Source organism: Sinocyclocheilus rhinocerous, unplaced genomic scaffold (assembly GCF_001515625.1).
Source record: "Sinocyclocheilus rhinocerous isolate Xijiao unplaced genomic scaffold, SAMN03320098_v1.1 scaffold520, whole genome shotgun sequence".
NCBI lineage: Eukaryota > Metazoa > Chordata > Actinopteri > Cypriniformes > Cyprinidae > Sinocyclocheilus > Sinocyclocheilus rhinocerous.
This window is the reverse complement of record NW_015666539.1, coordinates 201,738-228,532: the sequence shown is the minus strand read 5'-3', so window position 1 is coordinate 228,532 and position 26,795 is coordinate 201,738. Positions and strand designations below refer to the sequence as shown.

Below are 26,795 nucleotides of genomic sequence, written 5' to 3'. Positions count from 1 at the left end.
TTTTAAAATGTATTAAAATAGAAAATGGTTTCAAAAACATAAAAAAAAAATAATAATCTTACCGACCCCAAACATTTGAACTGTAGTGAATGTGCTGTGTGCTGCTGGCACAGGATCATACACTGCAAGCGGTCTGTACTGGAATTGCTGAGTTTCCCTATGGTCCTTGTAGTAAATGAACCATGAGTTGCTCTGAAAAAAATTCCTGCTAATTAATGAATAACTTATTCTCTAAAATGACAGGAGGTTTCAGTGATATCACTCACATTAGATTATTATTATTGACCAATGGCAGCTTCTCATTTTCCTCATATTCATTGCTCTCAAGGATATGGGATCATTTCCAATAAATCTGAAATACAAACCAATATTTAATACTAACTGATGTAAAGGCACCGACAAAAATGTGTAATTTTGCAAACCATGTGAGATTGACTGAAAGATCTACAGGTCTAATTTTACAAAAATCTATTTTATTAAATTATAAAACAGACATCAAACCTCATGAGAGGGGTTGGACAGACAGCGAGTGTGTGTGAGAGAGAATTGATTGGCGTGTTCAGCACTATTCTTTATGTGTGTCAGCACAAGAGAGTGTTTGTGTCACAGTGAAGGCCTGACCCTCCTCATCATCCTCTTCCTCTGAGCTGCCCATTACTGCAGCACTAAGAGCCTGCAGTGCCCCCAGCAGACCTGAGAGAGAAGCAGGATTGAGGAAAGTCAAGTGCGAAAGAACATTAAGTAGACATAAAAAAAAAACTAATCAATGTATAAATGAACAAATTATATTATCAAAGATATTACAAAATTATAAATATGAATGCATATCATGGGCAAAAAAAGCATCAAACTAACTGTTGATTTCATAAGTGAGTGTCAGTGTATGTTTACTTTCAGGTGTTGAAGGATTGCTGCTCTCAGACTGAGGAGGATGCTTTTGTTTAAGGGCCTCAGTTGTCTGAATTGCTGATCTTCTCAGTATTTTATATTCATTCATCAAACCCTGTTCCTGAACCACTGCCTGCGCACACACACAAAACAATAGAAAGTAAAGGACAGAAACAGATCTAAGAAAACTCTCAGATCTCTGAGCCAAGCACATTTTAAATAGAACTTGCTAAATAATAATTTGCATCTTTGTTATCTACGTAAAGTAGCAGAAACCATCCATTCACATATTTTAAACTGCTTTAAACTGAAATTCAAAAACTCACACCTCATCTCACTCAGATCTGATTTTTTTCCTCCAGCAAAATTAGTTCTGAAATTAGCTGGAAATATTCAGATTATAAAATTACAGCTTCAAGTTTGATTATAAAACTTGCAAAATTACAAAACTTTAAGTTGTAATTTTATAACAACCTAAATCCAGCCTAATTTACAGTATAGTTAATCAAAAAAGTGCCAGTAACAAAAGATTTTATTTATTTTTTTTACAAAAGATGCTGTTATTTTAAACTTTCTATTCATAAACGAATCCTGGAAAAATGTAACAGTTTTGACAAAAATATTAAACAGCACAACATTTTTCAACATTGATAGTAATAAGATATGTTTCTTGAGCACCAAATCATCATATTAGAATAATTTCTGAAGGATCACAAGAGTAAAAACTGAAGTAATGGCTGCTGAAAATTCAGCTTTGGCATCAGGAATAAATTACATCTTAAAATACATTCAAATAGAAAACTTAAAATTAAAAATAGAAAAATTTTATACTGTATTTTTTTATCAAATAAACGCAGCTTGATTCACATAAAAATTATTAAAAATACAAATCAATAAAATATGCCACTTGATTCAAAATTCAGTTATGTTAAATGCTGCATGTCTAAAATTAAAATTCTCAAAATTCTAAATCTGTAAAAATGTTTCATACTACAAGTTATTAAAGTTTTTTTTTATTTCTTGGTGAGATAGGTTGTGTCCTATGTCACTAAGGCCACCAAATGAGCCAGGACTGCCGCTGATGCCCCTCAGTAAGAATAGCTGAGCGTGTACGTGTGTGCACATGACTCACCAGGAGAAGGTTGCGGTCTTTGTCCTTGTCTTTCAGCTGTTTATGCAGATGTGTGATCCGTTTGTGTGTGTGTTCTGTTCTTTCTTTCTCTACGGCTTTCATCTGGTCTTTCTCTCTCTCCACCTGCCTCTGAACCTGTCGCAAAACTACCACTGCACAGACACATAGAAAAGAGAATGTGGGTTTAGTAAAGCGCAGACACTCATAACATAATTTTAAAAAATCCATACCATTACATTTGTATTTGTATGTCAAGTATGAATACCTGCTTTTGTGTGCTCTCTCCTTGCTGTGTTGAGTTGAGCCTCCATGTCCCTGAGCTTCTCTTCACACACAGTCTCAACTACTGATACCTTTTGTAAAACTACAAAACATCCACAATCAGCTTTTACATCTTCAAAAATAAGCAACTGTACTCCACAACCAAACCTGAGCAAATATTAGATGGATACACAGAAGCACAAATGATTCTTCACCAGTGTATGTTAGCAGAGTGGAAGCAGATTTGCACGATTTTGCCTGGAGCAACTGATGTAAGCAGAATTCACCATGTGTTTAACAGTGTTAATAGACTATTAGCAATGAGAATGAAAGAATAAGATGGAATTTGTGAAGTGAATACACAATGATTTGTGTGGTGGGGACGGGAAATTGCCGTTACTCCACATTGTTCTTCATGCACCTGAGTCACACTGCTGCTGTAGTCTCTGGTTCTCAGCACGGAGCTCCACAATGGTCCCCTCATGCTCTTCACATTGTCTCTGCATCTCCATTCGGCTCGATTCTGATGCCTCCAACTCCTCCCTGCTTTGTGACAGAGCTTCCCTCAAGTGTCCCAGCTCTCTCGCTCCTGCAGTGTGCATTCAACACAATTACAGTCCTCTCTTTACAATCTCCAGTAGACATTGAGATTGAGGCTTGTGTACATACGCTGCTGCTGTAGTTCAGACAAAGAGGCCTGGATAAGCTCTGGTGTGCGTTTGAGCTCCTGTGTGAGTCTGTCCCTCTCTGCACTCAACAACACCACCTCAGCCTGAAGACTCTTAATAAAGCTACAACACAGAGAGGAGATAATGGAACGGAATACTAGCATACTGCTTATTATACACAAATAACCTGAACTACTAAAAAAGGTGTATGTTAAGCTGTACACATTATTAACATTCCAAAAAGTAGTATACTACAAATTTGTCACATTAACGCTTTTCCTATGTTCAATCTCGTAAAAAAAAAAAAACAGCTTTTTTTTTTTTACATCCATCTATTTTACAAATAGCTATTTTTAATCCAACGTTGTGTCTTCTCTTAAAAGAAGGATCAATTAATGTTTCGAAAAAAAAGATAAAGAAAAGGAAGGCTGATATTATGTGTGGCTAATATGTCACACTGGAAATGGAAGGTAATATTCATAATAATAATAATAATAATAATTAATTACTTTTATTATAAAGAAAATAGGACTGTCACGGTGAAGAAACGCATTACCTGGGTAATGATGAAGCTAATGTTTCACTTCATAGAGAACAATGGCATTCCACCAGTCGCGGAAAATCCACTTAAACGCTGTAAGGATGCTACGACAAAGACATCGCTTTCATCTTCTGACAACTGATGGCAAACTTTTTTTTTCCCATGAATACATACTTCCACGAATATATATAGACTTAACCTGAAGGACAGACGCAGGTAATTGCGCATGCTCAGACGATCTCTCTCTCTCTGTTTAGTGCAAATCTACGGAACCTAGAGCTGCACGATTAATCGTTAAAAGATCGCGATCTCGATTCAGTGTCTATTAAACCTTTGACAAAGTCTTACCGGATCATTCAAATCTGCGTTCGCACTGCCGCTGACACAGAGAGAGCAGTTACCATATTTGGTTCACAAACAGTCTTTTCAACTACAAAGTATTATTTCTGTTGTACAGTCATTCATATTATCACAGAAATACTGGGATGAAAGTTTATAATTCAGATATAAACATTGATGTCTATGGTAGCGTGACCAAAATAGAGCAAATCCGCGTTTGAAAGTAACTGCCACATAACGTTTGTGTCGATTGCATTGTTTCACCACTAGGTGGCGAAAAGTGACTTTAAAAAATGTATAATTGAATGAATCATTTATTCAAGAGAATCTTCAAAAACGCTGATTCATCCAGTAGGTTTGTGAGTGAGTCGTGGAATCATTGATTCAAACAACTTTTTCATAATTTTAATATTAAATTGAAATATTAAATATTATATTTTAAATACATATACACTACCAGTCAGATTTTTTATGTTTCAAATAGAAAACAGTTATTTTAAATAGTAAAAATATTTCACAGTAAAAATTTGAATGGTTAAAATGGTTAAGACTTCATTCAAATTAATTAAACACTTTTAAATAGACTGCAGTAATCATATTTTGCCACACATTATTTTGTTTAGTTCAGAATCGTGATCTCTATTTGAGACAAAAAATAATCGCGATTCTCAATTTATTCAGAATCATGCAGCTCTAGTCCTGTGCTTTTTTTTTTTTTGTGTACTTGAGTGCAATAAATTTTGGTTGAAAAAATGAGAATCGTGTAAGAGAATCGTGATCTCAATTCCCATGGAGAAAAATCGTGATTCACATTTTAGCAAGAATCGTGCAGCCCTAACGGAACCCATGTACAAATCAGTTTGATACTACTTCACTCTTGTTATGATTATTAACTTATTGAACATTCAATACGCATGCATTAAGTGTAAAACAAGAAGGGCATAGCCTCATGAAAAAAAAAAACGCGTATAGTTGTGCTCATTCTTGTTCATTTCAAACCACAGAACCCAACAGACAAGCAACTGCAACATCCAGCCATTCACTGAAACCAGGCCATGACTTTCAAGGCAGTGGCACTTAATCAACTGACACATCAAAAATTCAAACAATCCTTTCAAAACACATTACCCCCGTGAAACAAACACCGTAATGCTCTAGAGGTGTTCTGAGCACACAAAAAAAAAAAAAAAGTGAACATCGCGTTTGTCACGGTTGCTTGTCATACTCTGTGGTTGGCTTGTCAGTATGGCAATAGTACAATATTGCGGTTATTGCGACAGCCCTAGAAGGGACATATTATTTCTGGTTTATTTGTGACACTAGAAAATAGAAGGTGATGGTAATAATAATAATAACCGTAAATAATAATAATAATTATTATTATTATATTAATAACAATATTTAAAAGAATAATACTGCATAATGCATTGTGGGATAAAACATCTAAAACATTACAAAACTTGTTTTAGGTCATTTTAAATATAAACTATTAAGCTGAACCTCAACTATCTTTTGTTTCTGAAGCTTCTAATAATTAGCGGTGAAAAAAGCACCTTCAAGAAAATTTAATTTAATATCAATGTCTTTCATTTATTCCCGTGATTCTGTACCTCTCTGACAATGCTGGCTCTGGAGATCTTGTAGCTTTCTTGGTTCTCCAAAGAGCTTCCTTCCTCAACAGCAGCCCTGCAGACAAACATCCCATGTATATTAAAAGTAAAAACCCACTTGCATACACTTGCGCACAGATGACACTCTCACCATGTACTGTGTCTAGACGTTTGGCAGCAAAGGCGAGTCTCTGGTTCAGCTGACTTACACTGGACTGAGCTGCTTCCATCTGACCTGCCTTCATTTCTACGGCTGACATCACCCTGATGATAGAGACACAGAGGAGAAAGATAACACACAGAGAGAGACAGATGTTTATGGATGAGCTGGCTTCAGGGCTTTGGTCAGAGGAACAGTCAGCTTTAATCTAATCATGACAGTCATGTTGGTGTTTACTAAACCTGTTTAATCCAAAGAGACTTACAGAACACTAACAGATTCAAGGCCTGGTGATTGTGGGTGCTACCTGTGCGCCGTTTCACTGATATCATTCAGTGATCCCTCGGTGCTCTTATTGCACTCTTTCAGCTGAGCATTCTCCTGTAGAGCACTGTCCAACTGCTGCTGTACTCCCTGAACACACACACACACAAAGCAAGCACATGGTCTGTCAGAAAAACACACTTGCCTGCAGGCGCTACAGAAGAAGAGTTTCAGTGCCGTCACCATGTAGCACAGCTGATCAGCTGGACAGCTGCTCTGAATGTGGCGAGTAATCACGGATGAACAATGTGATGTTAAAACAGCAGATCTTCTATGAGTCATCACTGTACAAGCTTAAACCTCGCTAAGCTCAATCCAACCTGTTCAGACTGTTAAAAAGCAAAGATAACAAGAAAAGAACGAGTGCGAACAGGACGGGCTCATAAGGCTTGGAGAGTAAGTGCAAAAGTTGATCATGTGAATATAAATGAGCTACACTTTTAGTGAGTAACCACTTAAATTTCAGACAGTTTTTCACGCACATCTGTGATATCACCTGGAAGACCTGTTATGTAATAAACCCTTCATCACAGCATGCCTGGTTCGGACATGTAAAGCGCTGTGAAAATGTATATCGAGTCAAGAAGCTCAATATGAATGACAGAAGAACATCTGGCATCTGTGCAGACTTTATCCATTACCAATGAGAGAAATTTCATTTTAATGGAAGGACCACAAGACCTACACCTAACTGACCCCACAACCAGACTTGACCTTAACCTGTGTGCATGTGCATACGTGCATGTCTGCGTACCTGTGCGTGTACATGCTGTAACTCCAATTGAGCTGTTTTATCCTCTAGTTGGTGCTGAAAGACACTGTTCTGCGACTGCAAACACTCTACTTGCTGCTGTAGAGAGGAAACCTACACACAGATACAGATGTATTCATACAAAAAAGTACTAAAATCAGATTTAAAAACACTAAACATTAAGTAAACACTCACAACTCAAAAACGTCTACTTTTACTATCGTGATGGTAGAACATAAATAGATGAATAGTCTAACATGGAAAACAGACAATTTTTTGTTGATTTGATTTTCATAACAGTCAAAATTGTACAGACTGAAAATGTATTTTAATTAAGTGATTCAAGTAACTGACATACACTACCATTCAAAAGTTTAGGGATTTTTTTATGCTTTTGAAAGACTTCTGCTATCCTCACCAAGGCTTCATTTGTTTTATTAAAAATACAACAAAAACATTATATTATGAAATATAATTTAAAAATGATTGTTTTCTATTTTAATATATTTTAAAATCAAATTTATTCCTATGATGGCAAAGCTGAATTTTCATCAGCCATTAGTCTAGTTCTCAGTATCACATGATCCTTCAGAAATCATTCTAATGTTGATTTTGTGCCCAAGAAACATTTATTTCCAATGTTAAAAAACAATCGTGCTGCTTAATATTTTTGTGAAAACTGTGATACTTTTTTCCCCAGGATTTCAAAAGAACATCTTTTTATATATATTTGTAATAATGAATAATGAATCCCTTTAGATAAAATTAATGCATTTTTGATTTTGAACTACTATGAACAATAGTGTTTGCGCAGTAGTGTATATGGATAATATAGTTAGCAAAAAATGCTCTTATATAGGTAAAAATTACTTTTGAAAATACATTTCAGGGGTCAAATAAAAATACAAATTACTGACACCAGTGGTTAGGAATGTTTATCTATGATAGTACACTATGCATGTGTGTGAGAATACGTTTACATTACCATGTTGTGTAGTTGTGTTTTCTCCATGTGAAGTTCTAAATCTCTAGTCTGCAGTTTAACAAGCAGCATGAAGACCTTTTGTCTCCAAACACTCAACATCTGCCCAGCTTTACTGCCAGAATACAACGGTTCAGTCTGCACCTACACACATAATAAAGTACCACTAAATCTACTAATGAATTTGTATCAGTCAAACTGCATTGGTCATTCATTTCAAATGCTACATATGTATGTCTACATGTGTGTGTAATCTTACCTGTTCACCTAGCTCTTTCTCTTGAATGGCCAAAATGTCATTGGCTGCGTTCACTCGAACATTCAGCAGCTGGACTGATAGTGACAGGGCTTCCTTTTCTTTCTCTAAATGCTATACAGACATATTTGTAAAATAATTACATTCATGCAGTCACGGGAAAAAAAATTAATTCAAAGGACCATAACTGATGCACTGATGGCAATTCAGTGGACTGTGTGTTTACACACCTGTATCTGTCGTCTAAGCTCTTCCTCTTCTTTTTTCTCTGTGATGTTGCTGCCAATGTATGTGCGCAGTTTCTGCACACACTCAGACTGTTCCAGCAATGAGCTGTTCAGGACACTGCACAAGTACAAATCATGTGACATCACATAAACAGACCTGTAAATTATTTGTCATTTAGAGAGCAGCATAAGCAACATTTGTTTTGTTTTTTTAATACTCACCTCAGCTGATTTTTCAGTTCATCTCTCTCCGATATCACTTCTTGTATTTGGGTCCTCAGTAAGGTTACTTCCTGTGCAGCACCGGTCATCACATTCTGATATTCAAAGTGGTAAAATATATCATATAGACCAGGGGTAGGCAAGTTCGGTCCTAGAGAGCCGCAGTCCTGCAGAGTTCAGCTCCAACCCTAATCAAACACACCTGAACAAGCTAATCAATGTCTTCAGGATTACTAAGGCTATAGGCAGGTGAGTTTTATTTTCAGGGTTGGAGCTGAACTCTGCAGGACTGCGGCTCTCTAGGACCAAACTTGCCTACCCCTGATATAGACCATTACACTTAGTTTGAGAATGAAGTCATACTGTATCTATCATGGCAAACAAAAACTCTTGTGTACAATAGTATTTGGACACTGTATCGTGAAGTGAAAGAAATTATCAAAAAAGGAAAAAAGTGCACTATGGAAGATTTTTTTGGTTAAAAATTAACAACAAAATCAATTACTGAGCAAGCATATAAAAAAAAAATCAGTGTTCAAAACTGTCTCCTTGTCTTACCATATCATATAATATTCGTATAATAACGATGTCGGGGTGGATTTCATGGGACATGCCAGGTTTATGCCATTTGTCTGCACATTAGTAATGAGCTTTTTATTATCACAATAGACCATTTGAAAAGGCAACCATCCGAGGTACTGTATCATCCATTGTTGAAACAAAGAAACTTCGTTCAGAGTATTGGAAACAAAATATTGCCACTCCATTGTTAATTATGCCTTACCTGTGTCTCTAGTTTTTGTTGCAGTCTCCTCATCTCCTGCTTTGAGTCCTGTAACTCTTTCTCCAAATGTTGACATTGTAATTCATACTCTCTTTTTAGGGTTGAAAGCTAGACACACAAATTCAGGCTGCATTTAAAAACGAGCATTTCTGGCCATAAAATACACATTCTACACCTGTTCTGAATGATCAGGGAATAAAGTGAAAGTGTATTTACCTGGTCTTGGCTCATACTGAGCTCAGCCTTGCAACTCTTCAGCTCACTGTGTAATTCATCACTCCCTATACACTGTCTGCAAACACACACACACACACACACTTCAGCTCACATACACAGTGAAAGTAACAAGTCAGTCAGTGCGAGTGTTTGTACCCGTTTATTTGGTTTTGCTGATCTCTGATCTGCTCTCTCAACTGCAGAGTTCAGCTCCAACCCTAATCAAACACACCTGAACAAGCTAATCAATGTCTTCAGGATTACTAAGGCTATAGGCAGGTGAGTTTTATTTTCAGGGTTGGAGCTGAACTCTGCAGGACTGCGGCTCTCTAGGACCAAACTTGCCTACCCCTGATATAGACCATTACACTTAGTTTGAGAATGAAGTCATACTGTATCTATCATGGCAAACAAAAACTCTTGTGTACAATAGTATTTGGACACTGTATCGTGAAGTGAAAGAAATTATCAAAAAAGGAAAAAAGTGCACTATGGAAGATTTTTTTGGTTAAAAATTAACAACAAAATCAATTACTGAGCAAGCATATAAAAAAAAAATCAGTGTTCAAAACTGTCTCCTTGTCTTACCATATCATATAATATTCGTATAATAACGATGTCGGGGTGGATTTCATGGGACATGCCAGGTTTATGCCATTTGTCTGCACATTAGTAATGAGCTTTTTATTATCACAATAGACCATTTGAAAAGGCAACCATCCGAGGTACTGTATCATCCATTGTTGAAACAAAGAAACTTCGTTCAGAGTATTGGAAACAAAATATTGCCACTCCATTGTTAATTATGCCTTACCTGTGTCTCTAGTTTTTGTTGCAGTCTCCTCATCTCCTGCTTTGAGTCCTGTAACTCTTTCTCCAAATGTTGACATTGTAATTCATACTCTCTTTTTAGGGTTGAAAGCTAGACACACAAATTCAGGCTGCATTTAAAAACGAGCATTTCTGGCCATAAAATACACATTCTACACCTGTTCTGAATGATCAGGGAATAAAGTGAAAGTGTATTTACCTGGTCTTGGCTCATACTGAGCTCAGCCTTGCAACTCTTCAGCTCACTGTGTAATTCATCACTCCCTATACACTGTCTGCAAACACACACACACACACACACTTCAGCTCACATACACAGTGAAAGTAACAAGTCAGTCAGTGCGAGTGTTTGTACCCGTTTATTTGGTTTTGCTGATCTCTGATCTGCTCTCTCAAACACTCTACCCTTCCTTCCAGACGCTCCATCTCGCCTCTCATAATTTTCTTGTCTTCTCTTAACCTTTCCATCTCTTGCAGCAGGGGCTTTGAGCTGCTCCTCTCATCTTCTGGCAACCTGACAGAGAGAGGGATACATTTATAGACAGACCACTAAAATCATTGGTCTTTTCAGGGGCAGTACTGTTGTGTTTGTATACCTGTGGTCAGAGTGATGATGTAATATTTTCTCGCTCTGGTTTTTGTGATGGACGGGCCGCCACGCTTTCACTGCAGCGGGCTCTGTCCAGCCAAACCCCTCCTCAGTGAATTTAGAAGGGTGCGGAGCTCTGAAGAGTGAAGACTGTGGCAGAGTTTGGGTGGGTGTGGTCTGTGAAGCTGTGGGTCGGGCCAGAGGACCCCCAGTAAACTGAGCAGGTGTCATCAGAGGAGGAGTGGGGTTACAGACAGATGCTGGAAGACAAACAGACAGACTGACGTTAATGTAAGGAACACAAAAAGGCCGAAATAAAGGCGGGACATTCAAATCTCTATTCTGAGTGTGTGTCCCCTGAGCATCTGGATTTTTTTCTTCACACTCACATTCACAACATTACAGATGCCTCACATAAGACAAAATGTAACAGTACTGCTCGTTAGCTTCTATTAAGTTATTATTTTTAATAACCCTTTAGATTTCCTGCAGTTCACTTTTAGAAGTACAAATATTCCATGAAGTCTGAGTTCGAGTCATATAAACTGCCATTAAGACAATATACAAGAACGTAAAAGCTGTTTAAATGGTGTTAGATGAAATCTACTATATCACACTGCAGAGCTATCACTGTTTGACATGTCAACTACCCAGTAAAACACAAATCAAATATACTGGATATTTTGATACAATAAATAAACAGTAATACAATGAATATTAATCGTTTGATATTTATATAAGATCACTAGCTCGTTTGTGTTTGCCTATTTTGTTTATGCCAGTCTGTATTCGGTTTATTCTGTTTGTTTACCTCCATCATCAGGAGCTTTCATGAAGTCCGCCGGCGCGTTCAGCTTTTCTGCTTTCCACATGTCCATAATAACCACTAAAAGCCCAGTCTTACAAAAGCGGTCTTGTATAAATGTGTAAAATGTTTGAATTGTAATGTTTTGATGAATATTTCACGTCATAGTTTTAGAAAGTGCGCGTCCTCCCCGACGTTGATTTCAAACCTGCGCTTGCAGTTGTCATGGCAGAGATTTCCGGTCGCTGCGAGACACTACAGCGCCCCTTGCAGTCTCTATTGAACAACTAACTCAACACGAGTGTCAAACTCAATTCCTGGAGGGCCGGAGCCCTGCAGAGTTTAGATTCAACCCTAATTAAACACACCTGATCCAACTAATCAAGTCCTGCAGGCTTATTTGAAAAGTACACGGTAACGTTACAGCTGTGCCCCAAAGTTAAGTGCGCACACTTCGAGGTATTCGAGATAGTGTGGGTTTAGTGTGCGTTAAGGGCACTGCGCTTTGGTATTTTTAAGACCTGGGACAGTCTTGCGCACTTACTTCCTGTCGCGCGCACGCGCTCTCAAGTGGCCAAGACCGCAAGTGTGGGTATTTGGACAAGGGGAAAGGCCAGGCCTCCGAAGTGCACGAAGGACCCTCCAAAGTGCGTGAGATGCTTCGCCTTTGCAGGATTTCCTAATTCCGCGACCAGGTGTTCCCGATTACCGCATTGTCGCATAGCTACGGGGTGTGAGGAGAGCTGACGAGAGGACAATCCGAGAAGGGTATATGTGCGTTCAAGTCATGTCGGATAGAAAAAGTACTTTCAGTAATGTATAGAACAATTTGTTTTAATGTGTAAAAAAAAATATTTACACGACAAAAAATAAACATAGAAGAAGGTTTTATGAAAAAATTATAAGATGCATTAAAAAAATTAACAATGTACATAATTACTTCTCTTTTATTTACACATGTGAATATGCAAAACAAAAATACAAAATGTACAGAAAGTACTCAGGCTCATTTACAAATAAATTACACTACAAAAATGAATAATGTATACAACTTTTTCATTTTTTAACTTACATCACAAAAATAAACTACAGAAATTAGGTTGTTTCATTGACAATGTGACATTTAAAAAAAAGATATTGAAAAATTGTAATGCAACGTTACCCATTTTTTTCCACTGCTTTCTCTTGGCCAATAGAGAATGGCTAATAAATAATGTATTTGCTGAGCATTCTCTCAAGAAGAGAAAACAGTCTCTCCGTTCTCTCCTTGCTCTCCGGTGCTCTTCTCTCCTCTGTCTCTCTCTGGAATTTGATTTTTTAAGTCTTTCCCCAGCAGGCTCATTTTCTCCAGAATAGTACTAAAACAAGAGAAAATGGAAACACTTATGAAAAATATAAAGACAGGTTTGCATTGCAATCTTAACATTAGAAAATACGACACAGCAGGACATGCATACAAAATACTGAAGTGCTAAAGTTTGGTTAAAACATTTGTGGACATGTCTTGCATGACAGCACTACAAAAACACAACAAAGGGAAAGACTATTGCCATATATAGTGGTTGTCCTATTGTTTGTGGGCTTTGTGTTTAAAAAAAAACCTGGCTTTTAACACTTGTTTCGCTAGATATTTGAGTAAATTAAAACACAATACTTACATTTCAATGTGAATTCCCCCACAGAACTCTCACCCCCCCCCATGTTCTTTGAATATAAACATGGTCGTCATCTGCGTGCAAGTGATTCTGAGATACGGTAGGGTGCGAAGTGTCCATCACATGTACACTTCATTTTCCTGGGAAACGAGGGGGCATTTGACCTCAGCCTTCGGCGCGCCGCAGTGCCGCAATCGGCCTTGGAATGCGGTCTTCGTAGGGTGCATCCTGAATTGGGACAGCTTACGTCGTGACGCACTTCAAATAGCACTTCAAATGCGCACTGCGGAGTCTGCACACTTCAGTTTGGGACACAGCTCATGTGTGTTGGAGTAGGGTTGGAACAAAACTCTGCAGGGCTCCGGTCCTCCAGGAATTTAGTCAACTTACTGATACATTTACACTCCTACAAACTCAAATTATTTATAGTCTTTAACTTTAGGTATTGTTCCTTGCTCATCAACAGAGCTGTGCACATTTGAAATATCTAAAAAATAGACAATCTGCTGAGGAGATCAGTGTGAACTTTTCTGTTTATTTCTGATACCTGCCCAGTCATTTAAAGTTAAAGACATAATTTTTACATCTAGAGCATCCAACACTATTCTTAAGTTCTATGTTAAAGTTATTTTTAAAACATAAATATGCTTCATATCATGTATACAAACTAACCCTTCATGTTTAGTAGAGGTTTGTTGTGCTGCATATATCCAGACCTTTTGTGCTGTTTAGCATTGATCTGTCATTTGTTCTGGGTGGATTTGTTTCGTCATTGATTCTTTGTGTGAATGAAGGCTTTGATTAGGCCACTGTAGAACACTGACCTTCCTGTTCATGACCCCAGAAAATATCACAGTTGCAGTCATGGTTGATCATTGATGAAGCAACAGTGATTTTGTAGGACAAATGTTTTTTTTTTTAATCTATGACAAATATAAAAATGAAAAAATAAATTTTGAATTCCAGTATTCTCCCATAAAGCAACTGAATCAAATTTAAACAAATATTGTATTTTTGTAAAATGTGCAGCAGCTGATTTAAACAGCAGTGCTAAAGATCAGGAAGGTTTATTTTATATCTATATGTAAACATAGTAAATTAAACAACTGACGTCTTGTATATAGAATAAAAACATCTTGGTTTTTATGTACAGTCCAATACATTAAAATACATACACTCACACACTTTTGGAAATAAGGAGACATTGCAGGACTGGAAATCAAAATCAAAGTGGGAAAAATGACCAGCTATGTGTGAAACAAAAAAAAAAGTTGCTTCCTTTCCAATCCTGAACCAAAGCTCCATGCAGAAATGCATTTACCCGGCATAAAATCACCATGGTTACATTTACCAAGATTTCTCACCACAAAGACAATCATCATAATTCATTCTGATTAACAAGCCATTCATGATTTCAACTACCTAACCTCAAAAACACCCCACAACCAGAATCCAAAACTCAAAGGGGAAAGATTAGAGAATTTTTCACAGTGGAGCTTTACCAAAATGAAAGTTAATAAAACATAAGTGATTCTCTCTGGACAGATGCAGTGTGAATGAAACAGTAGGTTGGATACCAAACATAAAAACATTAAGTTAAATATAAATCAGCAATGATTCACATTACATTACACATTTTGTGTAAAACAAAATAATACATATAATTATATATTTTTTAAAGATATATAACAATATATTATAATACCCATTTCTAATATTTTAAAAAGAAATATATTCTACATAAAGAGCTTTTCTTTGAAAATGGGGGCAATGGCCTTAATGCAGAAATACCTTTGAAATTTTGATAGTTGATAAAAAAGTTGATAAAAAAAACCCAGAAATTAATTGAACTCTGAGGGGGGGTCAGGCTTTCTAAGTTTAAGCCAATCAATACAAGTGCTTTGAGCTCTTAGAGGACCAATAAAAACAAAAACCCCTCAATCAAGCCAATCAGTAGTGAGGAATAACGTCATAATATAAGGTTTAACCTACTTCTGGGAAGCGAAAACATTGCGAGTGATGGATTTTTAAAAAAATAATTAAAAAAAAGAGAAGGAGAGAGAAAGAGAAAAAAATCAGACACTGCAAGTCTAAACCCTTTAAGGAAAGCGGAGTTATAAATTTTAGATTTAAATCACCCCTTATAAAGTCATTTACAACTGATTGTCTTTACAAAATTACCTAAAAATCAAAACTCCTCCAGGTTTTTACAAAAAAACAGCTATTTTTAAACCATTACAAAAGACCATGAATTGATAAGGTTGATCTCATGCTGTAAATGTTTGTCTGTTGCCCTGTGGGCTGTTATATGTACAGATGGAAAGTTGTGGTGTGTTTTCAGAAGGGAAAGATACGCGGCACCATCCTGTGCATTTAGTCCATGGAGTGAAATCAGAAGAGGAGAAACATGTCACCGTCTCGTGTACCCCTCTCAGAACATGGACACATTAAGGACCTGTTTGACAAAACATACACACAGTCACTTTAATAATGGTATTTTGTTCAACAGGTTTAAGATGGTTATGTGGATTCCAACAGAAAGTGCTTTGTTTCAAAGTTACGTCTGTGTGAGTTGTGTACTTCATACATCGCTATACTACTGACAATAGGCAAAGGACCATTTTTGTCCATGAAATGTTGCTAACTTTAGAATGTTTTAAACTTCATAGCTTTCGTTATAGTTATCGCTTTTGGTGTGAACGGGCCTTTAGTGCTGCATTCTTCCTTAGCATCTTGCCTGTCAGTTCACAGTGTAAATGGACAGAAAGAACAAACAAACAAAGTAGATTTTTGAAGTGTTTTTTTTTTTTTTAAAGTGAATGTAAATTTGCTACCACAATGCTGTGTGGTTGGGTGGTTGCTTACTGGGTCAAGATAAAAAAAAGCACATAATCCTCTGGTCCCTCCTTTAATGTAAATCTAAGGGATTTCTAACAAGCACAACTAATTAATAATTATAAAGTGAATTAATGAATGAATGAATAAATAGATAGATGAAAGAATGCTTACTGAGTCGTCCATGATGGAGGCAGGGTCAAAGTAGTCTGGTTTCAGCTCTGATCTTTCCCTGCGGTTTTTGGATGGAGGCTTCAGAGAAACAAAAAAGGTCAAGTTAAAAATACCAACACACAAAATGTGTTTTCTCTCTGTGTATGAGTGTGTCAACCCAGCAGTCAAAGGAAACTGGATTAGATGGATGCAAAGATCTGAGCAACACTGTCATTGTGACTCTGTACCTGATGAGTGACAGTGAATATTTGGGTGAGAAAGGGTTCTCACTCGTTATGCTTTCCTGAATTCTGATTCCTACCAGATCAATGTCCATGGTGTCGAAGTCCATGCCCTCGTTAAGGTCGTCCAGTCGTTCCTCTGATGACATCATCACATCCTCTACAATCGGTTCCTCATCATCCTCCATCAGCCCGCTGCCACGACGACTGGCACACAAGCACATTTTTTAAAATTAGAATATGAAAGCAAGATGGCAATATGGCAGCCCTGTTCAAAAATTATAAAACTGAACAATGCTAGTTTGTCCACAAAATAGCATTACGATGCAAAAAGTGAAATTATATCAAATCACAACAAGTAACTGATAATCAGACCAGAGATTCCATAAATGTTAGGGGTGTAATGATATTCAAACCCATCCAAAAAACTGCGATACACCCCCCACGGTATGTACCACAATACACTCTTGGCCTACCCCGCCCCCTGCTGAGACACTTCAAACACTTATGGCCATGATGGTTTTGAATTGTTTGAATCACTTTGAAAAGGAAGTGAGGGCAACATGTGCAGAACAAATCTGGGTCCCACTTTATATTAAGTGGCCTTAACTACTATGTACTTACATCAAAAAATAAGTACAATGTACTTATTGTGTTCATACTGAATTGCAAAACACTTTTGCTGCTATTGAGGTGGGTAAGGTTAGGGACAGGTTTGGTGGTATGGGTTGGTTTAAGGGTGGGTTAAGGTGTAAGGGATGGGTCAACAGTGTAATTACAGATGTAATTACATGCAGGTATTTTTAAAATATAAGTACAATGTAAAAACATGTATGTACACAATAAGTGCATTGTACCAAATGATTAATTTAAATGTAAGTACATAGTAGTTAAGGCCACTTAATATAAAGTGGGACCCAAATCTGTCATATAGGCTGCATAAAATTATGTGGACATATTTCAGCGCATTGTTATGGAAAGAACATGTCCACAGAGTTATATCTTCAGTCAAGTTTGCTTGTGCAGCCACTCACAGCCTTTTGTAAGTTGCAATATTTTGTTTACATATATATATATATATAGTGTATATATTATTTATCTCATATAAGTTGTAATATTAAGGTTATGTATTATAAATAACAAAGTGTATCCTATATGAGATAAATCTGACGAGTTAAATCCCGTCGATTAAAAACCCTCTATCAAAGTGCTTAATTGTACTGGTGATCTTCAGCGCTCGCAGCTCAAAACAGAAATGCAGAACATTAATAACTATGACTAGGACTGTCATATACATAATGTTATAATGAGAGCACTATTGTAAAAAATGTTGCGAATTCTTAGGGTTTAGCTGACCTTTTCAAAAAAACGCGCATCCACAGAAGGAGTTACACATTCTGACTACGCAACTTAGTTCAAGTTCACTTGTGCTTGATTTTGTGCAATGTAATCAGGGCCTGAATTTCGTTGCGGGATTGCAGGCATTGTGAGTAATTCTACACATTCCCGCAGGGTTCGCGGTTATAAAGCGGGAAATTACTGCAAACATTTATGCACTACAGCATGTAGGTTGAATCCAAACAGATTATCAGAGCAGATCAGTCATTTTAAAACTTTCTGTGAGACAGAGTTTCACAAACAGTGTGAGTGATTGATTGGGACCGTGTTTTCTCCCACTCCCTCAAAATGCACAAATGACCTCTCATCTAAAATATCCATGTTGAGTTTGCTCTGCAAGCGAGCTGCACACTGCAATTCAAGACTAGCACACATTTCGGACAGTCGACGGAATCGTCACTTGCGTGGCAATAGATTTTTTGTTATATTATACAGTCTACATTCAAGCTATTTTAAGTACTCGCGCACTCTCTGAGAGACGGTCTTCAATGCGCTCTCAGCAAAAGCATGCATGTTCTCTCAAACAGCTTGCAATTCTCGAGTTTCAGATTGAGTTTTTACATATTTGATTAAAATCATTTCTTTATTGTCCGGCTATCCCATTTTATTTATCCATGGCACATGCATTTTATATGTAGCCTAAGTGATGTTGTCCAATGACTTGTTTGCATTATTTAGACATTATTTTATTTTTTGTAAGGCAATAGATTTTTTGGGTAAAATTTTACAAAGCAACAAGTTTTAAAGTCTCATTTGTTAATGCATTAATGAACATGAACTAACAGAGAGCAATTATTGTTGTTATTATTATTACTATTATTATTATTATTATTAAGTTAAACTTTTGAGCATTAGTGCATGTGTATGTAAATGTGTGCTCACATGGTGTGCTGAATGTGGCCTCTCATCTTGCCGTACTGCAGGCTTGCTCTTTCCTGCTGCTGTTTTTGGGCCATCATCCACGCGACCTGAGAACTGAAAACAAAACCGCTCTCAATCAACTCTTCACTAACAAGTGTGTGTGTGTGTTAGAGAGAGTATGTGGATAAATGTGAGCATGTGTGTTTACTTGTAGTCCATGTGTTGGTGCGGCTGCTGCAGGGGTGTGTGTTGCATTTCGTTGCTCATGCTGTAAACTCCCATGTATCCCTGCTCAGGGCGGAGTTTCTTTGCGTCTCGCAGGACAGTAGAGACAATGTGGGGGGATGACATCATTACAGGAGTGTGTGGGCCACTCTGCTCATGATTCACCCACACGCTCACATCACTGCTGCTACAGCTACTCTCCTCTGAGAGACAGACAGACAGAGAGAAGACAATGAAAGAGGAAGATTAAAAATTTATCTTTAAAGATTATAATTAATCATATAATTATGATTCAATGCACATGTACCCTCGGGCAGTTTTCTCTTGCTGGCGGCAGGTGGTTTGCTTCTGCGACTGCGGGCAGAGCTCCTGCTGCTCATACCACTGATGACGGACAGAGTGTCATCATCAGCACCCGTCTGCAGAGAGTTCCGGTAGGAGATGAGCGGTAACCAGCAGTCGTCCCTCTGCAGGGCCATCTGAAAGGTCATAAACCGCTCTAGATACAGGTGCCTGATGGAAGAGATCAGACGTCAAACAAACAACATACATATACTTCAATAGAGATACTAATTTAAAAGATAATACACCATTAACCTTCAGAGACCCAGCGTAGCAAAATTTCAACATTTGTATATTTAACAAATATGGGTAAAAACTACACATAACAGTAGCTGACACTGAAATTTATCACAACAACAGCTTTAGTCACAAAAAATGCTGTCAGCATGCTTTTCAAACCAATGTATCTATTTAGAAAGTTAATATATTTATTTATATATGTCTAGTGATGGGAAAAGGCTTACATGCCCTGAAATTTTGAACATACAAAAATTGAGAAACATTTTTCTAAGAGTAGCAAAAATGCAATGTTGGCATTAGGTGTCAAACTTTATTCTACTGTTTTTACACAATGAAGTCTATTCAATGAATGGTACAAAAACATTTTTTCAGCTGTTTTCTGGGCTGTTTTTTCATTAATGTCTCGCTGACAAAATATATGTTTTAAAATATATTTCAATTTAAATACAGTATTTAAGTCAAACGTATTATGTTTTAAATATATTTGTGTGCTGGATTGTGTTGTGAAGTACAAGCTTTTACTTTAGTATCAAATAGTGGAAAAAATTAGCTGAAGGCCCAGTGTTTTTGCAATCTTTTTCCATATCATACCTCAATGCAAACTGCACCTAAGTGAAATGTTTTTTATAACTAATGTCTTCTTAAAAATATTGCATCATATATATAAATACTTGGGTCTCTGAGGAATCTGAGACAGCAGGGATTCTCAATGTGCGTGTCTTACACAGTCTTCTTGTCCTGCCTCAGTAGTTTGGAGGAAAACTCACTGAGGATGTCAAGGAATGCGAGGTTGAGAGGTGGGCCACCCTCCCCCTGTGGACTGGGTTCTTTAAAGGCAAATTCTATTCCATCCCTAAAACACAGATAACACTCTCACAAAGACATATAGGGACTCTATTGCTGCTTTTCCATTGAAATGGTTCTAATGCTGATGCTGGTGCCAGAATTCAATTCTGATATGATAGTTTTAAATACATAAAATATAGTTTTACACAGACAGGGTAAAGGAAGTGGCTGGAGCATCCATCCAATGAATCCAGATCAAGAAACAGAACACCGTTGGGACTTTACAGCAAGTGTGTTTGAATTTACTTACTTGTGGAGCATTGCAATGGCCTCTCTGGTTTTGAGTTGATCGAGTCCAAACGTGAGCGAGAAGCGTCGGGCCAGTTCTTTAATCCCACAGAATGCAGATGTGGACCGATCAAAGTTACAGCCCAGATCACTCAGCATCTCATTAAACAGCTGAAAGACAAACATCACACTTGTGTTTTGCAGTGTTGCTGGCAGAGCTGGTCTGTATAAGGAGGGAAGCGGCGTCTCACCTGCTGCAAGCTGAGGATCAGAGTCTTGGCACACTGAATCTTGTCGATCTGACGCGCTTTACTCATGGTCTCCTTAATGATATCACCGTAATCATTATAGTACTACACACAGAGACAGAGAGTCAATAAAAGCAACAAGTAACAAACACAGAGGACTGTTACAACATGAGTAGGACTCACTCTCATGTATTGTTTGAAGATATCTGCTCCTGTCTTCATCTCCACCACGTTGTAGATGATCAATTTGCAGAAGGCAGCCAGTAAATTCCTGCATCTGTGGAGCGCCTCAATCTTATTAGCCTCATCATCTGCAAGACACATCCAAAAATGAATGAATTTGACCGGATAGTGAAAAAAACAGCCAATGATTGTGCAGAATATAATAAGAATAAGAATAAACTGTAAAAAAAAAAAAAAAAAAAATGCAAAGAAAACATTGAATATAACGGTCAAACTTTTGACTGGTAGTGTAAGTTTTTTCACAAATTTTTAGTTTCTAAATGAATTAATGACATTTAGATTTCTCATCATTGAAGGTGCAGCATCTCATTTCTGTTCTAAAAGCAGCATCAAACTGTTTCCTTAGAGGCTTCTTAAAGGCATACTTCACCCAAAAAAAGAAAATTCTGTCATCATTTACTCACCCTTATGTAATTTCGAACACATAAGACTTAATTATGATTAATTTTCAAAACAAAATTAAGATATTTTTAATGAAACCTGTGCGGTTTCTGTCCTTCCATTGAAAGGCCAGGTAACCAAAACTTAGAGGATCCAAAAAGGTAACAAAGGCATCGTAAAACAAATCTATATGTATATGCAAATTGCATGAAACAATTGTCAAACAACAGTCCCGCTCCAAACTCAAACCATTTGATGAGCCATATTGCTATGTCAGGCTGCTGAAATTTTTTTTTTATTTGACACTGTTAGTTGTGCACAAATTATACACAACTACACATTACAAGTCAACAGCTGATCTGGAGCATAGACTGCATATATGTGGTTATACAATCAAATTCACACAGTAGTGCTTCTCACTGCCACCTTGGAGTGAATCAGAGCAGTTTTCTGTCCTGTTTGTCATTTACCTGCGCTGCTGTCCTCATCCTGGTCAACAAACATTCTGTCCTCCCATTGAAAGGCCAGGTAACCAAAACTTAGACTGCATATATGTGGTTATACAATCAAATTCACACAGTAGTGCTTCTCACTGCCACCTTGGAGTGAATCAGAGCAGTTTTCTGTCCTGTTTGTCATTTACCTGCGCTGCTGTCCTCATCCTGGTCAACAAACACGTGATCTAGGATGAAGTTGAGTAGTTCGCTCTGTAAGGATGCATCTGGACTGAACACCAAGGGCTCTAAAGTTTCCCGCCCAGACGCCACAATCTGATAACTGAAGATCAGGAGTGCATCGCAGAGAATGGTGAAGGCCTGCAACACACAAAAGCACACCGTTCATTTTCCGAGAATCCCCTATACATGAATGGCTGTAGGGGCTTGGTGTGGGAGGTCAGACTCACCTGTTCTTTGACAACAGTGCTGATACTATTCAGGTACCTTTGACACATCAGACAGAAGGCTCTCACCTGCCTCCGCAACAGCACCATGTCATCCTGAAACGGGACAAGAGTGTTACTAAACACTCACAAATGACAGTCTCAAAACAGGTTTGGGCATGTATGTGTGTGTTGTACCTTACTGGCACTGCCCTCCGAAACCTTAGCCAAGTGCCAGAGTATGACATAGTGAGTGCATTGGAGTGCATGAGCCACGATCTATAAAGACAATTTGTGTAAGTAAATGTTATCTAAATGCATCTGGGGAATGAAAAAAGTAAAATCAGTGTGCTCCATTTACACTATTACTGGTCATTAAAGCAATAGAAGTTGATCATTTAGCTGCAGAAGAGCATGTATTAAGCATCCCTGAGTCAATAGTCAGTACCTGCTCAGGCATATCCCCGTTTTGTAGGCCAGAGTTCAAAAGTTTGTAGTTGCTGGTGAAAAGGTCCCATTTAGTGAGGTCATGGGCACTGCAGGGAGCACAAACACAGACACACACAGTTATGACGAAGAAAGTCCTTTGGTCTATGAATGAACCACACAAAACATGTACAGTTTTTTTTATTTAACTCTAAAATCAAAAGAATAAAATAAAAATTATTTTTTAGTTTTCTAAAAAATTACAATTTCTCAGTTTTAGCGACAAAGTGTGTTCTTACTTGTGGAAGGCTGTGATTCTTTTGAGTGTTGACAAAACTTGATAGGCATCATCTTCATCAGGCTCCTCTCCCTTAAAGAAACAAAACTTGTGAAATTACAAAGAACTGTTAACACACAGTTCTTCACACATCAAACTACAACACACAAGAAAATTACCATACACATACCTCCTGCAGGACGTCCTCCAGCAGACGGTGGAACTTATCGATCTGTTCGTCAAGTATCTGGCTGCGGACAATATCCACGCGGTTATAGATGGTGAAATCCTCATTGCACAGTGCATGGAATGTCATGGAACATGCCTCTAATACATCTTTGTCTGTGTGCTTCTCCACCACATCACGGACCTGACGCAGCAAAGCATCCAGATGCTGCAGCACATCAGCAAAATAATTACTTACAACTAATATAATAAAACAATAACAATCAATCATTTTTTGACTTCATGCCTATGCATAGATTTAAAAAATGTTAGTACTACTGGAAACTTTCTTCATGTTAAAGTAACTCCACAAAGTAACAAACCCATATTTTATAAGCACAATATTTTCAGTACTATGTGGTACAATTTATTTTTTTTTGTATGTGAATAATTACTTTCTCCAGCCGACCGGTTGTATAGATCTCCAGATCAAAATACTGAGGAAACTGCAACAGATTAGTGACCTTCTCTGGGTCCACTGAATACTGAGAGAGAGAGAGAGAGAGAGAAAGAAGTTTGAGAGACAGTTTGTTCAGAAATCAATTGGTTTGCATGTGGACCGTTGCTTTATGCCCAAAAAGTCAATCAATATTGCAATAAAATTTTTCATGCAAACCCAAAAAGACACAAAGTGTTGAGGATTGACCGTAATTAATTTGTCACAATCATTTACATTTGTTTGTTATTCAACTGATGCATTACACACTATCTGGCAAGGCAGAGAATCACTTACTTTAGCGAGTAACAGAGGCAGAGCCACAGCAAACATTTCTGTGATCTTTGTTCGATCATCCAGCTGGGTTTTCTTTTCTTTAGCTGTTAGAACCTGTGCCAGAATAAGAAACAGCATACACATTTGAAGCAACATGAAAATGAGGAACTAATGACAGAATTTGTACTTATGGGTGTTTTAGAACATTATTTGATCTATTTCCTTTAAGTGGCATGGATTGATGATTTGAAAATATTTGTGTGTGCATGTGTGTACAGGTTTGGTTGCAGATTTGCGAGATCCAAAGTTTTGAAAATGTCCTCACAAATACAGTAAAAATGTCAAGAACATATGAACTAGTCCTCTCTATTAGAAAAGAACAATCAGCCAGTGATGAAACAGAAATAGCGACAGACTGTTTCCTCCGTATTATGATGTGCATCAGAGTGAAACAGAAAAAGAAAAAGTATAGAACAGGGACTTGGTTCGATCCATCAGGTTGTTGACTGGATGGAGGCAGATCTGAATGTGAGCTTTTAGCCAATTGTACGAAACATGCAGGGTTTAAGTGGACTAAATAATCCAGCATACGTTACCAGAAAAAAAGTTTAAAAAAATATATATATTTGAAATGAACCACATGCATGAATGATTCACAATAAGATCAATAACATAAATTTACAAAATAGGGTGACTTTAGTTTATTTCATGCCAAGATTTAACCCAGTAATAACTTTTTGGATTAGGTTCAGGAGCTTAGAAAATATCACCTCTGTGTAAAAACCATTGCATCTATGGGACGTCCTCACCAATATGGCGATACCAAAATGTTGTTTGTGTGTGTGCCTGTGTGTGTATCTTACCCTTTTGCCAGGGCCTCGTCCGGTAGGTGGGTGACACTCACAAGTCTGTCTGACAGCACAGAGCATGATCTCAATCAGAGCAGCTTCCTGAGCATCAGTGAGGGCTGAAACACACACATCATGTGTTTGAGTAGTTTAGGCAAAAAAATATTTTTAGCCAAATTCTGATCCAGAAACAAAAAACCCTGTGAGAGATGAAAGTGAGTGGATTTGATAACCATGTACCCTCCTCTCCAGGGTAGGGTTCATCCAGCAGCAGGCTGATCATACTCTCCCAGTCCTTCAGCAGCTCTGACGCACAATCCCACAAGCTGTCCACCAGGTAGGCGCCGTGCTCATGCAGCTAAAACACAAACATTCATAATATCTTAAAAAGCCAACCTAATCTCTCACAGTTTGTTCAGTTACTTCATGCATTTGTTGTGTATTCAGAGGGATAAATTAGGCAAAAAAAAAAATTCCATCATTTTTAAGGTAATCTAACTGCTTTTGTTACAGTCTGTTCTCATACAATCTGCTGGCATCTCAGAAAAGGAAAATATGAACTTGAGATACTAAGATCTGCTCAGTCAAAATATTAATATAGCGAGACATCAAGAAGTGACATTAACCCTTTAAGCCCTGAGGGCATTTTTGCCTCACTGAAGAAGATGTTTTTTCTGAGTGACATACACAAAAATAATGACTCATAACTCGAAGACTATAGCAAGGAGAGTCAAAATGTTGGTATCGTTTGATAGAAAACTTTCTGTACTTTCAGTGGGGAAAAAATGTATTTCATTTGGACATTCTCCTGCTGAGAAATAGTTGATAAAAATGTAAGAAAAATTAGAGTGCTCAAGAAAGAGAAATTTTTTATATCTGTCTTATTTGACATTCAATATCTCAGGACAGAAATAAGGTAGGAGGAACATTTTTTTGATGATGTTCTCCAGCATGTTAGCTGTATCTGTTTCAAATTTTGTAGTGATAGCATAAAGTATCCAAAAGTTACAGTATTTTGTAACTAAACAGGCCTTTTTGTTTAGCTCTTGACTCCCTGAAGGAATTTTAAAAACTGTTGTTTTCTGAGTTCCATACACAAAAATAATGACTCATAACTCCAAGACCGTAGCAAGGAGAGTCAAAAGATAGGTATCGTCAGATAGAAGTTTTTCTATATTTTTATGGAGAAAAAAATCTTTGCATTTGAATATTCTCATGCTGAGAAATAGGTGATCAAATGTAAGAAAAATTAGTGTGGTCAAGGGAAATTTTTCATATTCTTATTTGACGTTCAATATCTCATGAAAGAAACAAGGTAGAAGAAAAATTATTTTTTTTGGTGATGTTCCCCAACATGTGTGCTGTATGTGTATTAAATTTTGTGGTGATATCATGAAGTAATCAAAAGTTACAGCACTTGGAACCAATGTAGCCCTTCTCTTAGCCCTTTACAGTTTTGAAATTGTTGTTTTGAATTTGAAGTATTGCCTCATTCAAGTTTAGTCAAAGCCCCCCAAAATTATACTTGTTTTATTCTACTCGATGAGACCTTTCAAATGACATATGACACATGACTATCTGAGCTGTATGATGTTTCTGACATATGTACATGGCACAAAAACATTTTTCATAAATTATGAAAAATTTTTTTTCTATTTATCCGCAAATGACTCAGCACTACTTAGGAGTTAATCAAAGTGGCCACATGCATTGTAAAAGTCAGACTCCAAGCTTTCAAATGACACCTATTTTGTTTTGATTAAGGCAGATATTTTGAAAAATATGCTTATTTCTTTTCTTCGCTAGGGGGCGCCCGCCGGCGGTACACTTAGGTTCAGAGGAACTAGGCAGCACTGTATGGCAAGCCCTTTTAGCTTAAAATATTCCAAGAGTTACTCGTCGTAATTGCATTTTTACTAGTAACAATTCAATTAGAGAGCTCTG

General features: G+C 37.4%; 2 protein-coding genes across 8 annotated transcripts in view; both read right to left on the bottom strand.

Annotated features, from left to right (window-relative positions):
- Window positions 1-494: 494 nt before the first annotated feature.
- Window positions 495-12,030, bottom strand: cchcr1 (coiled-coil alpha-helical rod protein 1). 3 transcript variants are annotated; one of them, XM_016544016.1, is made up of 19 exons: window positions 11,955-12,030; window positions 10,789-11,041; window positions 10,548-10,706; window positions 10,392-10,467; window positions 10,176-10,283; window positions 8,362-8,456; window positions 8,143-8,257; window positions 7,916-8,026; window positions 7,660-7,800; window positions 6,678-6,788; window positions 5,907-6,013; window positions 5,591-5,703; window positions 5,440-5,515; window positions 2,951-3,072; window positions 2,703-2,870; window positions 2,286-2,384; window positions 2,021-2,172; window positions 892-1,021; window positions 495-693 (listed from the first exon to the last, which is right to left on the bottom strand). In XM_016544016.1, exons 2-19 carry the CDS (start codon window positions 11,010-11,012, stop codon window positions 566-568), a joined length of 2,235 nt encoding a protein of 744 aa, XP_016399502.1. In that variant the 5' UTR covers window positions 11,013-11,041; window positions 11,955-12,030; the 3' UTR covers window positions 495-565. The 3 variants fall into 3 exon arrangements, with proteins under 3 accessions (XP_016399502.1, XP_016399501.1, XP_016399503.1); XM_016544015.1 differs by lacking the exon at window positions 11,955-12,030 and adding an exon at window positions 11,593-11,895; XM_016544017.1 differs by lacking the exons at window positions 7,660-7,800; window positions 11,955-12,030 and adding an exon at window positions 11,593-11,895.
- A 2,978-nt stretch (window positions 12,031-15,008) lies between these two features.
- The window catches only part of stag2a (STAG2 cohesin complex component a), a 25,127-nt gene continuing 13,340 nt past the window's right edge, over window positions 15,009-26,795 (bottom strand). For 4 of the 5 annotated variants that reach the window (XM_016544010.1, XM_016544009.1, XM_016544011.1 and 1 more), the window contains exons 15-34: window positions 25,092-25,209; window positions 24,867-24,970; window positions 24,025-24,117; window positions 23,687-23,776; window positions 23,257-23,460; window positions 23,089-23,159; window positions 22,812-22,899; window positions 22,562-22,642; window positions 22,388-22,480; window positions 22,127-22,298; window positions 21,043-21,170; window positions 20,863-20,964; window positions 20,634-20,782; window positions 20,262-20,390; window positions 19,263-19,468; window positions 18,939-19,158; window positions 18,752-18,844; window positions 16,552-16,678; window positions 16,251-16,328; window positions 15,673-15,696 (exon numbers count right to left, since the gene is read on the bottom strand). In XM_016544010.1, coding sequence (XP_016399496.1) covers window positions 15,673-15,696; window positions 16,251-16,328; window positions 16,552-16,678; window positions 18,752-18,844; window positions 18,939-19,158; window positions 19,263-19,468; window positions 20,262-20,390; window positions 20,634-20,782; window positions 20,863-20,964; window positions 21,043-21,170; window positions 22,127-22,298; window positions 22,388-22,480; window positions 22,562-22,642; window positions 22,812-22,899; window positions 23,089-23,159; window positions 23,257-23,460; window positions 23,687-23,776; window positions 24,025-24,117; window positions 24,867-24,970; window positions 25,092-25,209 — 2,370 coding nt within the window. Of the gene's footprint in view, window positions 15,697-16,250; window positions 16,329-16,551; window positions 16,679-18,751; window positions 18,845-18,938; window positions 19,159-19,262; window positions 19,469-20,261; window positions 20,391-20,633; window positions 20,783-20,862; window positions 20,965-21,042; window positions 21,171-22,126; window positions 22,299-22,387; window positions 22,481-22,561; window positions 22,643-22,811; window positions 22,900-23,088; window positions 23,160-23,256; window positions 23,461-23,686; window positions 23,777-24,024; window positions 24,118-24,866; window positions 24,971-25,091; window positions 25,210-26,795 lie in introns of all 5 variants that reach the window. The other variant, XM_016544008.1, reaches the window with a different exon arrangement.

Bases quoted from the DNA above. Each gene is read 5' to 3' on its own strand.
- cchcr1 (XM_016544015.1), bottom strand. From the start codon at position 11,659: ATGGACATGTGGAAAGCAGAAAAGCTGAACGCGCCGGCGGACTTCATG. The intron at 10,284-10,391 runs GTAAATACACTT...TTGTGTGTCTAG, and splicing joins TCAGTATGAGCCAAGACCAG to CTTTCAACCCTAAAAAGAGA. The intron at 8,027-8,142 runs GTGTGTAAACAC...ATGTCTGTATAG, and splicing joins AGCTTAGACGACAGATACAG to CATTTAGAGAAAGAAAAGGA.